General features: G+C 43.8%; 2 protein-coding genes across 2 annotated transcripts; one reads left to right on the top strand and one right to left on the bottom strand.

Moving 5' to 3' along the window:
- Nucleotides 1-975: 975 nt before the first annotated feature.
- On the top strand, nucleotides 976-11,297 carry LOC119341542 (histone-lysine N-methyltransferase, H3 lysine-9 specific SUVH4-like). Its single transcript, XM_037613417.1, has 15 exons — nucleotides 976-1,478; nucleotides 1,637-1,702; nucleotides 4,126-4,203; nucleotides 4,281-4,335; nucleotides 4,460-4,569; nucleotides 6,455-6,634; nucleotides 6,827-6,925; nucleotides 7,374-7,472; nucleotides 8,336-8,385; nucleotides 8,489-8,577; nucleotides 8,825-8,990; nucleotides 9,183-9,288; nucleotides 9,595-9,777; nucleotides 10,210-10,440; nucleotides 10,945-11,297. The coding sequence occupies exons 1-15, from the start codon at nucleotides 1,218-1,220 to the stop codon at nucleotides 11,056-11,058; spliced, it is 1,887 nt and encodes a 628-aa protein (XP_037469314.1). The 5' UTR covers nucleotides 976-1,217; the 3' UTR covers nucleotides 11,059-11,297.
- Nucleotides 11,298-12,670: 1,373 nt separating this feature from the next.
- LOC119307002 lies at nucleotides 12,671-13,733 on the bottom strand. The gene is made up of 2 exons (XM_037583083.1): nucleotides 13,336-13,733; nucleotides 12,671-13,249 (listed from the first exon to the last, which is right to left on the bottom strand). Exons 1-2 carry the CDS (start codon nucleotides 13,696-13,698, stop codon nucleotides 12,797-12,799), a joined length of 816 nt encoding a protein of 271 aa, XP_037438980.1. The 5' UTR covers nucleotides 13,699-13,733; the 3' UTR covers nucleotides 12,671-12,796.
- Between the last annotated feature and the right edge of the window lie 404 nt (nucleotides 13,734-14,137).

Below are 14,137 nucleotides of genomic sequence, written 5' to 3'. Positions count from 1 at the left end.
GAAAAGGTGGAGAGAGATGGGATGGTGGGTGAATGGTAGGTGGACCCAGGTCAGACATGAGAGGACACATACGAACAAGGATGACACAGAAAATGTGCGGTTTGTGTCCGCTTCGAATCCAAATTATGAGCAAATTTGATCCGAGTAAACATAAAACGGACGAAAAAATGAGATGGATCGCTGCATTTCGCTGTCGTTTGGATCCAAACAAACACGCTTGGACAAAATTGGGTTGTGCGTTGGAGTTGACCCGAGGCACATATTTGCTACTACTTGTAGTATAAACCAAACATACCTAAATCCCCTCCGTTTCTTTCTAGGATCGATCCGACCCACCGAGTGGTGCTGGACGGCGATGCCGTGCCGTGCCGTTCGGGCTACTATGCTCGCGGCCGTCCGATCCGCACATCGTCCTTTCATTCAGACATCCCAACGACATTCCATCGCGAGCTCGCGAGGGCAGTCTGGTAAAATCCCCATGTCCCCCAAGCTTTGCCGCAAATGGTAAAAAGAGCAGTGTACCTTCGTGGCTTCGTCCACCTGCCCCTCCCTCCCTTTCTCGTCGCGTCCGTGTCCTGTCGCGCACCTCGCTTCTCTCCGCCCTCACCCAATCCCTCCCAAAACCCTCGCCGCCGCCCCAAAGGAGGAGCCTGAGCGCGATCCCACCGGCGGCCGCCGTCATGGAGGTGCCGGGCATCGCCGATTCTCCGTGCCGCCCGAGGAGCGCGCGGTACGCGGTGAAGGGGTACCCCAACTACGCGGAGGAGCCCGACTTCTGCGGCCCCGCCACGCCGTGCCGTCCACGGAGCGCGCGGCATGCCCGGAAGGGGTGCCTCGACTACGCCGAGCCGCCCGATGCCCGCGCCGTCCACGCGCCGTGCCGCCCACGGAGCGCACGGGACGCCGAAAAGGGGTGCCTCGACCATGCCGAGCCGCCCGATGGTCGCGCCGCCGCCGCGCCGTGCCGTCCACGGAGCGCGCGGTATGCCGAGAAGGGGTACCCCGACTACGCCGAGCCCGATGACTTCACCGACTCCACGCCGCGCCGCCCACGGCGCGCGCCGCACACCGAGAAGGGGTTCCCGGACGACGCAGGGTCCGTCGGGCGCCTCGGGCACAAGAGGGACGAGGGAGGCGTCCCGGTAAAGAAGCCGGTGCTGCATTACGTAAGGAGGAAGCAAAGGGAGGCTGCCAAGGCCGCGGAGACGGCGGTGGACATGCTCGTTCCGTTGCTCCAGGGCATGGAGGTGGAGTCCGACGCGGTGGCGCTGGACGGGAGAAAGAGGCGCAGGACAGTCACCGCACCCATGGCAACGGCGATGACGCCATGCGAGGTTTTGGCGCTGCCCAAGGACAACGAGGAGGTGGCGCCCGTGGATGGTGGGGCCGATGAGCATGGCGGTGGCGGCAAGAGCTGGAGGTTGCGTGTGAAGGAAACGCTGCGGGCGTTCAGCAGTAACTACCTTCACTTTGTGCAGGTCTCCCGATCTCCTTAATTTACTCGTTAATAAAAACATATTTCTGAATGTGGGCACTGGGCATATTAAGGATTGTTGGTTAATTTCTCAAAAATCAGAAGGGACTGTTAGTTTCCTATAGCCAGTGTTTTTAAGGCCTGACATGGTTTGTGTCACAGGAGGAACAACAAAGAGAGCAGGCTGTAAGGCAAGAGCTGAAGGCCTCCAGGGCTCTCAAGCGTCAGGTGTGGCATTCTCTGTCTTCTATGATAAACGAACAGTTTTAGCTGTGAAATTAGGGTCTCTTTGACCATGAAAGATTTACACGTACTGGTTGGCTGAACGTACCATGAACGCACAGTTTGAGCTGTGAAATTCTGGAGCATGAATATGAAGTTCATTCAGTTTTTTCACGCCATTCAGTTAAGTAACCTCGTACAGTCGTACTGTTGGCTGTTGCATGGAAAGTAGTCCGCCAATCATAGTGTTTGCTAATTTTCAGTTGCCTGAAATTCCATAAATAGTTGCACAATTGGAGAGTAGGGCCAGGGGCTACTAAAATTGCAGTAACATGTGCACTTTTAGTACTGTGATTTTAGTGCTATCAGGTCTTTCCTCCTAAATAGCTTTGTCATCATTGTGCCCATGGATGCATATGCTTGGTCTGATCTTATATTTGTTTGTTTGGCTATTTGTTGCTAACCTATGTTGTGTGTGCTTTGTTTAATTTAATGGGCTATGTCATGTGGTTTCTACTACCAGGACTTTCCTTCAAAATGATTTATTATATGATCCTATTTGTTTATGACCTTGTGTACACCTCGAATCCTGATTATATTGAGGCCTCCTTCGGTTCGGAGGAATTTCATAGGAATTCTATAGGATATGATTCTTATAGGATTTTTTCCTTTAGAGCCCTTTGGTTCATAGGAATGGATTCCTATTCCTACATAGGATTGGTTCCTATCCTCCACATTTCAAGGAAAATAAACATTAGCCTAGACTCAATGGAAAAATTCCTATGATGTGAACTAAATGATATCTCTTTTCCTATTCCTACTTATATGATTTGAGATACATGTCATGTCTCATTTCCTACAAATTTCCTACTCCTACGATAATCCTATCCTATGAACCAAAGGAGGCCTGAATTTGTAGTAGCTATTTGTGCATACAGGAAATATAAGGTGTGCGGAGCTTATAGTTTCATGCTTGTTTCCCTTTTTTCTTGATCATGTCTTCATTCTGAAACGTGTTATGCTTGTTCGCGTTACCAGGTCTTTTCTCCTAAATTTTTTTGCAGTCATTGTGAACATGGAAGCATATTGCTGTGTTGATCTACTGGTTCATATTTGAGTGTTTGCTAACCTGTGTTACATAGGCTTCTCCTTTTTTTCACCCGATCACAGAGGCTTCTCTTTGATAAAAACATGTTCTGTAGAATGTACAATATGTAGTGATTTCTGTGTGTTAGGCATTTCTTTCTAAAAGGCTCTCGTATGCTCCTATTTCTATTTGTTTCTAACATTTTGTACACCTCAAATACAAATCATATTAGTAATGTTCCATGTTGTGCATGTGATTAATAATCCGGAATTATGACGCGCCGACGTGTGGCAACGAATCTTACAGCGCGTCGCACTCTGCAGCGTGTGATCGACAACACTGCCGAGTGCCGAGTCTGCGCAGGCTGATGGTGACGTGCTGACGCCCTGGCCAACGTCCACTGCATCCAGCGGGGGATTCGGCACGTCACGCCGTAGCGCAGTCCTTAATAATTAGGTGCATTTTGATATTATAGATGCTTTACATATTTCTGTCTTTCTGTCCACCATTACTTACTCCAATATACTTCATTCTAAAATTTTGAAATACAATGGTTAACATGGGTTCATGCGCAACCCTTATGAAAAGTAAAATTTTAAAGATAGTTTTAAAATAAAAAATTCTAAATTTTAGGTTAATAAACCTGGTCAACTGTTCTACTCATATGTGAAGTTTTGCAAAGAAATGACATCAATTGTACTCTTGGCGAAGAAAAAAAAATCAGACATCCAAATTACTTCAAACATGGTTTTCTTAAGCACCGACTTTGTCTTATCTGCCCAGAATACTGTGTCATTTCTTCGCGAAACTTCGCACATCGACAGAACATGGGTCCATGCTCACTCTATATATTTTTTCTGTTTTTACTGTTCATAAGGGTGCGTGTGGACCCGTGTTCCAAAGTTCAACTTCTGAGCTAATTCTAGTATCGTGCAGTAAGTTTTCCTTAATTAAAATTCACATGGCTCCTCCCGTGTTGGAATTCGTTTATTATCTGTTTCCTCAGACGTAATTTACTTTGAACGGTCCTGTCAATGATTTTTGTTTAATTTCTCATACAAATGTTTGATTTTATCACTTATGGAACAATAGATTCTGGGTAAATATGGGAAAATCAAGCCCTTAGCAAAGCATTAGCTCAAGAGGGTAATAAATGCTAGGGACCGCAAATCGAAGGTTGAAATATAAACTTTGACCAGTTATAACCCCCGTCCCCGCCGGCCCCCATCCACAAAAAAATGCATTGCCATATTTTTATTTTATTTGTGGCAGTTTGATACTTATTTCATCTATGAAATGCTTGGTACGATTCCGTAAACTTCTTTGCTTGTGAACATGGAAGGCTAACAACCAATATGACGAAGGTTTTGAAGAAGTCAAACGGCCATCAAAGCGCCCTGATCTGAAAGCATTAACAAAGGTACCTTCTTATTAATGATACTTAGAATTGTGTCTTATAAATACTGCAAATTTATGTGAACCTGGAAAATAAAACAGATGCAAGCGACCAATGCCGTACTTTATCCAGAGAAGAGGATAGGGCATCTTCCTGGTTAGTCTTTCATTTATTTTCAAAGAGGAAAATGTCTTATTGATTGATGAAACAGTTCTTGCTTACTTTCTTACTAGCTTTATAGAAATAACAATGTGAATTCGTTCATTGTCTTCTTTCTTAGGAGTTGATGTTGGAGATCAATTCTACTCACGTGCTGAGATGGTTGTGCTAGGCATACATGGCCATTGGATGAAGGGTATAGATTATATGGGTTCGAAACATCAAGATAAGGTAAGGCTGGTGGAATGGATATTCAAAATTAGCTGATAACACAGTAACACATTCCGACATTCGATAGTTCTATAATGACCATGACATATTGGCTCAATAAATATGAAATCGACATTCAGCTTGCACTGCCGGAGCTACCTTAGGGCAAAACCAGGTCATGGCCCGCAGTGGCGGCGGCAGGGGTCTTCCCTGGACTTCCGTGGAATACCAAAGAATTGCTAATTCATTGGTATACTGCTGCTAGCATCCTGTATATTTGTTTGTCATATTGCTATAAAATTGCACAAATGAATACAAATGAATACCAAGGAAGAAATTCCTGGCGCCGCCATTGATGGCCCGCCCAACTTAGGAGCATTTCTTCCTACTGTTCACCTAGATCAGGATGTGAAACACGAGCCGAGAGACAATTTGCTTCAGCTTAGCCTGCCCAGCCCACCCTGCTTTTTGTTTCAAGCTCTGCCACTGTCAGCTTGGTTTGCTCTTGGTTTATTTGATCCTAACCAAATTTGATCTGTATGCACTTGATTCATTTCATAATAGAAATGATAGCCTGCAAAATTTCATACAAAAATATGGCTATCTGTGTTCTGTGAAAAAAAAATGACAAAACGAATACAGTTATCTCTTGTTTTTTTATGGAACACAAATTATCATATTTTTGATAATTTTTTGCAGGTTCTCATTTTATAGCATACACCCACGTCCTTCAAACCGTGGCCCCAGATTTTAGGGTGGTTTGCACCTTCAAAGATTTAGAAAGAATTGGGGAATATCTATAAACTTAGGGAGTTGCTACAAAATGAATAACTGCAAAGATTAGAAAAAACATGACAATTTGTGTAAAAGACAAGAGGAAATTATTTATCTCTTGTAATTTTTTGCCTAGGACACAAATAGCAATGTTCCTGGATTAAGTTTTGCAGGTTATGATTTCGTATCATTCCTTACATTCGCAAAAAATTCATGTGTTTTGGGAACTCCAGAATGCAAAAACAAGCTAGGGTACAAGTTAGACGGTTTTAGAAATTTCAAGGTTTGATAACACATATGGTTTCATAGTTCAGTGTTCAACTCGGACCAAGCACCATGGTCTAGGGTTTGGGATGAACTTTTTTAGAAGGCTCCGTGACCTAGATGTAAAATTGAACTTCTGTTCAGTATTGAATACTCCCTCTGTAAACTAATATAAGATCGTTTAGATCACTAAGGTTTGGACAATTCGTCGCTCCTCGACGGCTAATTCATGAACTAATAAATGCAATTTAACCCCAAGTGTGACGGTGTCACCCACAAAACTCGATTAAAAGCCGGTAGAAATGATTCGTAGCTTTAGTACTCCCTAACACATGCTGCATGGCACCTCTCTTCTTCCTTCCAAGCTAGCCCAACCCCATATTGTGAAATTAACACGACAATTTTTTTTCCGCTTTAGCATACAGCTGACTAATGTAGCGCTGAAGTGAAATAGAAGTCAAGTACCATAGTAGCCTATGAGTAAAATTTACTCAGGAGTGTTGCCTTTGTTTAAAAAATGGTATGTAAGTTGAAATATGATGCACTTCACGGCAATGAAATGATTTGACAGTGTGCCATATAGAAATAGGTCATTGAACACTCATATAATGTCATTGTCTGTTTATATATACAACATAAGAGGGTAAACATTTTAATGTCTTGATCGTAGAATTTTTTTCTATTATTTGTGTAAGTTCATGTTAAATTATTTTATTTCACAGGACTTTGTCTAGCTGTTAATATCTGGTTGTATTTTTTTTTCCTGATGTACAATCTGCAAAGGTCTATTGATCATATTATTTGTTAATGTATCTATTCCATAAGAAAAAATGATTTATGTGGTAGTGTTGATCATTTGATTAAGCAGCCAGGGTATCAAGATTTAATTTTCCCTCTTGCCACCTGCATTGTAATGTCGGGGGCATATGAAGATGATTTTGACAAAGCTGACGAAATTATTTACACTGGCGAAGGAGGAAATAATTTGCTTGGTAACGGTCACCAGAAAACTGAACAAACATTGCTTCGGGGAAACTTGGCACTGAAGGTTAGTTCCCGGGTTCCTTTGATTTTTTATATTGTGCGTTCAAAAAGGAGGTTGAACCCCCAGCCTGCATCATTACGATGCACACAGCCTTTGATTGCATCACCAAGTTTAGAGTAGCTTATGTTCTTCCTTTTCCATCTCAAGAATTAGTTCTCTTCCAAATGCTAATACTCGCCTCTTACTTCTGTGCAGAATAGCAAGGATAATGGCAACCCTATACGGGTTATTCGTGGCCATATAGAAAAGAACAGCTACACTGGAAAAGTTTACACCTATGATGGATTGTACAAGGTTTTTATCTCCTAGATTATCTAAATATCAAATATCTGTTTCATACCAAGTGTATGTAGGCTGATAGTTTCAAACTAATCATCCAAACTAGCGAATTAGTGTGATATTTTTATTTTGCCGAAGAGTCACCTAGTGTGATCTTATTAACAATTACAACCTCCGTCCGGAATTAACTGTTGCGGAAATGAGTGTAGACGCGTTTCAGTGTGTAGATACACTCATTTCAGCGACAGTTAATTCCGGACGGAGGGAGTATATGCATATTTATTCAAATATTTCTTCCATTAACTTCAGGCTCTAGTCTGAAGCAAATTGAAATATTTTATCAGTGATAGTTGCAGTGATCTTGCCTCCTGTTAGATGTCTTATCTTCACTGCTTCTGAAGCTTGAACATGTCTCATGGTTGCATCTTGAGTAACTTACTTTATGACTACAAATGTTACATAGGTAGTGGATTGCTTGTCAGAGAAAGGAGTGCGCGGGCATTTGGTTTTCAAATTCAGATTGAAGCGCCTTGAAGGTCAACCACCTTTGACAACTTCCAGGGTAGAGTTTACAAGCTCAAGCTGATTTCAGCCCCTTATCTTCTTGTTTTCGATATCTCTGTATTCTTTTTGCAGTATAAGAGCACTTGTATCAACATTTCAATCTACTATAGTATTATCATTGACTGAACTAGGTTCCAAAATCATGGTTGTAATCAGATGTTCAGTTGTGGCTGGATTTTGGCTGAACCCTTTAGAATCTTGGTCAAAGAGTTGTCAAATGCTTAAAGGACAACCTGGTGCACGTAGCTCCTGCTTGTGCAGGGTCCGGTGAAGGGTCCGATCACTTTGGATCTATCGTACGCAGCCTTTCCCTACATTTCTGCAAGAGGCTGTTTCCAGGACTCAAACCCGTGACCTCATGCTTAAAGAGTTGTCAAATGCTTATGAAACAAAAATTATGCAAAAAAAAAGAGTAAAGAAAACTGGAAAATAACCGAGTTGACTGGGAAACCGCTGTGAACTTGGAAACGATCTAGGAAACAGGAGGTACCATTTTTTTACTGCTATTGTTCTTACAATCCGGGATCACTCACGTTCTTAGAATCCTGAATCACACATGTAGTTTGTGCCTTTTCTTTACTGTGTATTTTTCTCACAGAAAAACTTGTTGTGCTTGGATCTTTCAGTTCAATTATCCAGCAAATTTCTAGTACTTGATGCTGGTTAGGTGTCTAAAGATGCAGTTCCCATCTAAATTTCTTACCCTCTATAAATAAGATAATATCGACTCTCTTGACTGACAGCCTATTGTACTCATGTTTCAAATCCTACGTTTGAAAAGTGATCTCCGTTTCACTTAGTTTCCTTTAGCTCTGATGCTTTCTTTACCTTTTAGCTTCTTATAAACACATATATGTGCAGGTGCTGTTTAATCGTGGAGATGTTCACATGCCAATTTCTGAATTACCTGGGTTTGTTATTTGAGCACTGACCATATTGATTTATGCTCAGTATTCATACTCTCTTGTCTTTTCCCTCCGGGTCTTATTATTTGTCTTTGAAATTGTTCAATAGGTTGGTTTGTCGGGACATCTCTTATGGGCAGGAGAACATTCCAATTCCTGCTACAAATTTAGTTGATAATCCTCCTGTTCCTCCATCTGGTATGCTACAAACTTCTATTTATCCCCTTTAACTAGCTCTCCTGTCCATCGTTTTACCTGTTTTTATCATATGTGATTTTGGCCGCTAATCTTGTGTTCATGCCGGATGCTTGCTTGCTGCTTTTAATGTTTGGAATTAGCTCATCTTTTTTTGACATGTGTTACTTGTATTGCTTGAGTTTCTTGCTTTTCACAAATATTGAGCATACACGCTATAATGATTTTATCTGTGTCATGCCTTTTGTAGGCTTTGTGTACTCTAAGTCACTGCAGATTCCAGAATATATCAAAATGCCAGCTGACAGCATTGGTTGTAATTGCAAAGGAGATTGTTCTAGCTCTACACACTGCTTGTGTGCTGATCGCAATGGTTCCGATCTACCATATGTGTCTAGTCAAAAGAAAGTTGGAAGGTAACATTTTGCGTTGAAGGTCATTGGGCTTTTAGCATAATGTAATGTCAAAAAACATGTTTATGGTAATATTTGCCTACTAAGGGAGGTGGCAATGGCGCTTCAAGTTTTCAGGGAATGAAAAAGAATGTTTATCATGTACTCTTTGTTCTTGGGCTGCAGCTCTTCTTTAATCAGTTATGTAATCTTTAGGTTGGTGGAGCCCAAAGCAGTTGTGTTCGAGTGTGGTGCTACTTGTAGCTGCCACTGCAGCTGTGTAAATAGAACATCCCAGCAAGGATTGCAATACCGCCTAGAGGTAGTACTTTTTCTTATTCTCTTATTTTCTTTTATGTGTTTTTTCCTTACTTCCTCCAGTCAGGTTTATAAGTCGAGCAAGGGTTTTTAGTCTTTAATTTGACTAGCAAAACTTGTGTTATATGCCCCCGAAAAATATATCTTCAGACCCGTCGTTGAGTGAAGTTTCTAAATATCTTTTTTGGCATATCATACATGTTATGTTAGTCAAGTTAAAGACGTACAATTTCATGCCTGACTTATATACACGACCAGAGGGAGTATATTGCATTGCCTTGTAGATTAACGAATCAAAATGTAAATTCAGGTGTTCAAGACTGAGTTAAAAGGTTGGGGCGTAAGAACGTGGGACACTATTCTTCCAGGGGCACTCATCTGTGAATACACTGGGGTATTGAGGAGGAACGCTGAAGTTGAAGGTTTGCTGGACAACAACTACATATTTGATATAGACTGTCTTCAGACCATTAAAGGCCTGGATGGGAGGAAGGTAATGCATTATTCTCTTCCCTTTGCTGGTTTCAACTTTGGAGCTGAACTGTTGTATGCTCGATGCCTCGATTTGATGTTATTTCTCCTAGCTACCAACTTACCATAATAAACCCAAGGATATAGTACTGTGATGCACTATTTCGTTCTCAACACAATTGTTCTCTGTTAGAAGGGAAAAGTGAAACTTATATCATGATTGTCTTTGACTAGTAAAGTTGTTTACCTCGTTGCTTGAAGCTTTGATTTGTTCATCTTTCTAGAGCTAGTAACCGGCCTAGATTTTGTTGGGACAGATGGAACAGCATATCCTGTAAAATGATCTACTATAATGTCCTCCACCTGAAGCCGCCATTTTCTTCGCTTTCCACAATGTCATGTATTGTGTATTAACACGTCATTAGCATGATATTTATTCGTTATTTTTCTACAGCAAAGGTCTGGCTCAGAACTGCATATGGCATCTCTTCAAGATGAGCATGACTCCGAGGCTTCTCAAGCCCCAGAGTATTGCATTGATGCTGGTTCCATTGGCAACATTGCGAGGTTCATAAATCATAGCTGCCAACCGAACCTTTTCATCCAGTGCGTACTGAGCTCACATAGAGATATCAAGCTAGCAAAAATCATGCTTGTTGCAGCTGATACCATACCACCTCTTCAGGCGAGTCTTTGTGACTAAAACTTGATTTTTTTTAAGGAAAAGTTAACTCTGTAAGATGTTAACCATGAAATTCAGTGATAGTTGAATCATAACTATTGAAGCTTTATTGTTCAGTTATTTGACCTGTTGACCTTAATGTGTTTCATTAGTTAGTGAAAAATCTACAGCATCATTTTATTACTGCCGACCCCGAAATTTCTAGATACACTATAGAGATCAAAGTGAGAAAATTTGATCATACACATTCTAAGGTGATATGTTTTTTTGGATAATGGAAGCTTCTTATTTTTTTACCCCCGGCCTATTGATCATAGATATATGCACCCATACTAAGACGATATGTATTTTATGAATTGGTTTTGCAAACTGCTGTTAAGTTGGCTATTAGTAGATATTGAACCATAATCAATTATATCAATTGTACAAGTGCGGGCACATGGCACCTTTTATCTTCCTGCTGTTTCACCTGCCTATGGATTGCTGACTTGACTATACTTGTTGCAGGAACTCTCGTATGACTACGGGTATGGCATGGACAGTGTCATTGGTCCAGATGGCAATGTTGTCAAGTTAGCTTGCCACTGTGGTGCCTCTGACTGCCGAAAACGGCTCTATTAGGTGCTTTGACAGTGCCCTCCAAAGTTAGCTTGCTACTGTGGCGCCTCTTACTGCCGAAAGCGGCTACATTAGGTGTTTTGACCGTGTCACGGTGCTTCTAGGGATACTCTTAACATTATTACGCTTCATAGGACGCCATGCCATGTTTGCTGTGTAGCACAAGGGTACCAACCCTGGTGAAACATTTCATTTTGTGTAGATGACATGCTTGTTGTGCTACTTAACCGACATTCAGCAATAGCATGACTAAATTAATATATTATGGGGTTTCCTTTAGCAACATTTTTTATTTACCGTTTCCTTTGCATTTCTTGTTTGCATTATTTATGTTTGTGTGATACTATATCTGTGATAGTTTTCTTTGCTTGGTCTTGTTTAAAATGCAAGGGTACGATTAGTGTGGCTCATAAGGAGACCTTTATACTGTCTCCAAAAATGAGGAGACCTTTAGCCAGCATACTTGGATTTGTTGGAGCCAATATCGTGTTATGAACAATTTCATTCTTCAGACCTTTAAGCTCCTACCAATCGCAAGGGTACTCTGATTTATCCAAACTGCCATCATGAGTAAATTTGTAGTAGTACAAACTTGTACATGGTGTACCCTAGTATGGTTTGGAAGCCATATGTGGGCTGGTTCTGAAGCCCGCACATTTTTCCTGCAACTGCAACTGCAAGAGAAGCCTTGATGGTGGAAAAACATCAGGTTGGTGAATCGCACTGCTGACCGTCGAGGCCTAGCCAGCCATGTGGATTTGCTACTAATCATCGAGCAATTTCTACATGCAGATTTTGACAGAGGAAAGAAGGTGTTAAGCTGATGCCCCCCTTGGACCTAAACTCACGAGGAAGTCGACGCAGGTGCCACCGCCAGAAGATCACGTTAATCTCAACGTCGATGGCTCTTTCCAGGCGGCTGATGGCACAGTGGACACTGGTAATCTGGTATGATAGTGCGTGATCACCATGGTGGTGGCCTGGCGGTCTTACAGCTGTGTGCTGTGACCCTTAGTACGACCAGTGCAGATGACCCTTAAACTGATACCTCTGAGGCAGTCTCGATGATTCAGTCCGTGGATGTTGACCTCTCGTATTATGCATCCCGGGTGGCAGAGATAAAGGTGTTGCTCAATGGAGAGAGAGGGATATTAGCGTTAGGAAAACTCCTAGAAATCAAAACTTGGGTAGCCATATTATTGCTACTGTTCTTAGGCTACAGGATCGCACTGCCTGCTGGCTCGGCAATTACCCGCTGGATCTAACTCACGCGGAACGCATCCTCCTCCACGTTTGATTAATATCAAGGTTTCATCAACCTTGAGGGGAGGGGGAGTTCAATGCATAAACATTAGGTCTAACGTAATCTTGTTCCACTTTGCACTAGGTAGCATCATCATGTTTTGAGCACTGTTGTTTGAACGCTTGGTGGATGCTATTTTGGTTTTCAGGTATGCAGAATCAAATTTGGTTCAGTTCAATACATAATATGTTCCAGGGAAAGATGGCAACAGGAACAGAGATACAGACTCATACCGACTACCAGGTACTACTACCAACGATGGCGTCCATTTCGGGGCCGAACAAGATTAGACTTAGACACGAAACATGGAAAGACAAAGACAGTAACTGAATGAAGCAACGCAAAGGCGCAAAATACCCTCACCAATCGTCGAGCAGGGCAGGCATGGCACATGGATACATCGAAACAGAAGCGCAGGAGTGCAGTGCAGGCCGCGACCTAGTCGATGATTATGAAGGCAGTTTCCCCCTCGCTGCCCCAGAGCGACGTGGCCCCGGTCGCCTGAGGCGCCGCCGTCGCGCTCTGCTCGCTGCCCGGGGCCGACGTGGCCCCGGTACCCTGAGGCGCCGCCTTCGGTTTCTCCTCGCCGTTGCAGAAGCCGGACGACTTCGTCACGCGGTCCAGGAACTCGTTCAGCCGCGGGTCCTGGACTGGCGAGTCCTGCACCGCCTTCGCGTTCTCCTCGCCGTCGCGGAAGCCGAACGACCTCGTCACGCGGTCCAGGAACTCGCTCAGCGCCGGGTCCTGGACCGGCGAGTCGCGCACGCAGCAGACCTCGTCGACGCCGACCTCGTCCAAGCCGCCGCGGAGCGGCCCGTCCGTCCACCGCACCGTGAAGCGGCACGCGCACCGCTCCTCGCCGCCCACGGTGACGTGAGCCGCTCTTTTCACCTGCATATTTGGTCGGCGCTTGTTGATAAAGCATAACATACATGCGTGATGAAGGAAGTGAGGACGGCGCAGCGCGAAGGGCTTACGGAATCGAGGACGGCGTCGTAGTACTTGCGCTCGCTGTCGGGCATGGCGCGGAGGACGCAGAGCGGCTGGCCGCGGCGGAGGTCGCCGCAGCGGGCGTCCTCGAGGGGCGGGCTCGCCGGGCGGAACCTGGCGCGGAGCACGGCCACGTCGCGCGGGGAGGCGAGGTAGGCCGCGTTTGGCTCGTGCCACTCGTCGAACTCCTCGAGGAATTCCTCGAACATGACGCGCAGCGAGTCGCCCTGCAGCGCCATGCGCGCGGCGTACCACGCGCCGTCCTTTGCGCGGTACTCCAGGCGGGGAGGCGGCCGGCGCGGCGGGGCAGGGGCAGGGGCAGGGACCTTCCGCTTTCGCGGCGCCGGCATTGCCGCGGTACGGTGGGAGTGGCGGCGCTTGGGGTGGTTGGAGCACGGGGAGGGATTCCCGATGTTTTCTAGATCGTCAAGCGTCTCGACCTTTTATTACTCACTCCATTCCTCATACTCCTGTATTTGTGGTCGTAAGTACTAGTAGCATACTCTAAAATTGTACTTCCTCTGTTTCTTTATATAAGGGGTATTTATTTTTTATATAATATCAGAATGTAAGGTTCATTTCTTCTAATTCCTCATAATTCCTTTGTTAGCCCTTAAAAGAAACATCTCTCATGATTGTGTATATCTCTCCTTGTAGCAAAAGATGAAAAATATCTCTCTGTCGATTGTATGTATCTCATACTTTTCTCGACTAAATGATTGACTTGCTACTAACCAATAAATTTACCGAGGGTAATTTCATCTTAACATGTCTATAATTATGTGCCTT

Source organism: Triticum dicoccoides, chromosome 1B (genome assembly GCF_002162155.2).
Source record: "Triticum dicoccoides isolate Atlit2015 ecotype Zavitan chromosome 1B, WEW_v2.0, whole genome shotgun sequence".
NCBI classification, from domain to species: Eukaryota; Viridiplantae; Streptophyta; class Magnoliopsida; order Poales; family Poaceae; genus Triticum; species Triticum dicoccoides.
The sequence above is the reverse complement of the archived record's forward strand: the minus strand, read 5'-3'. Positions and strand labels throughout refer to the sequence as shown.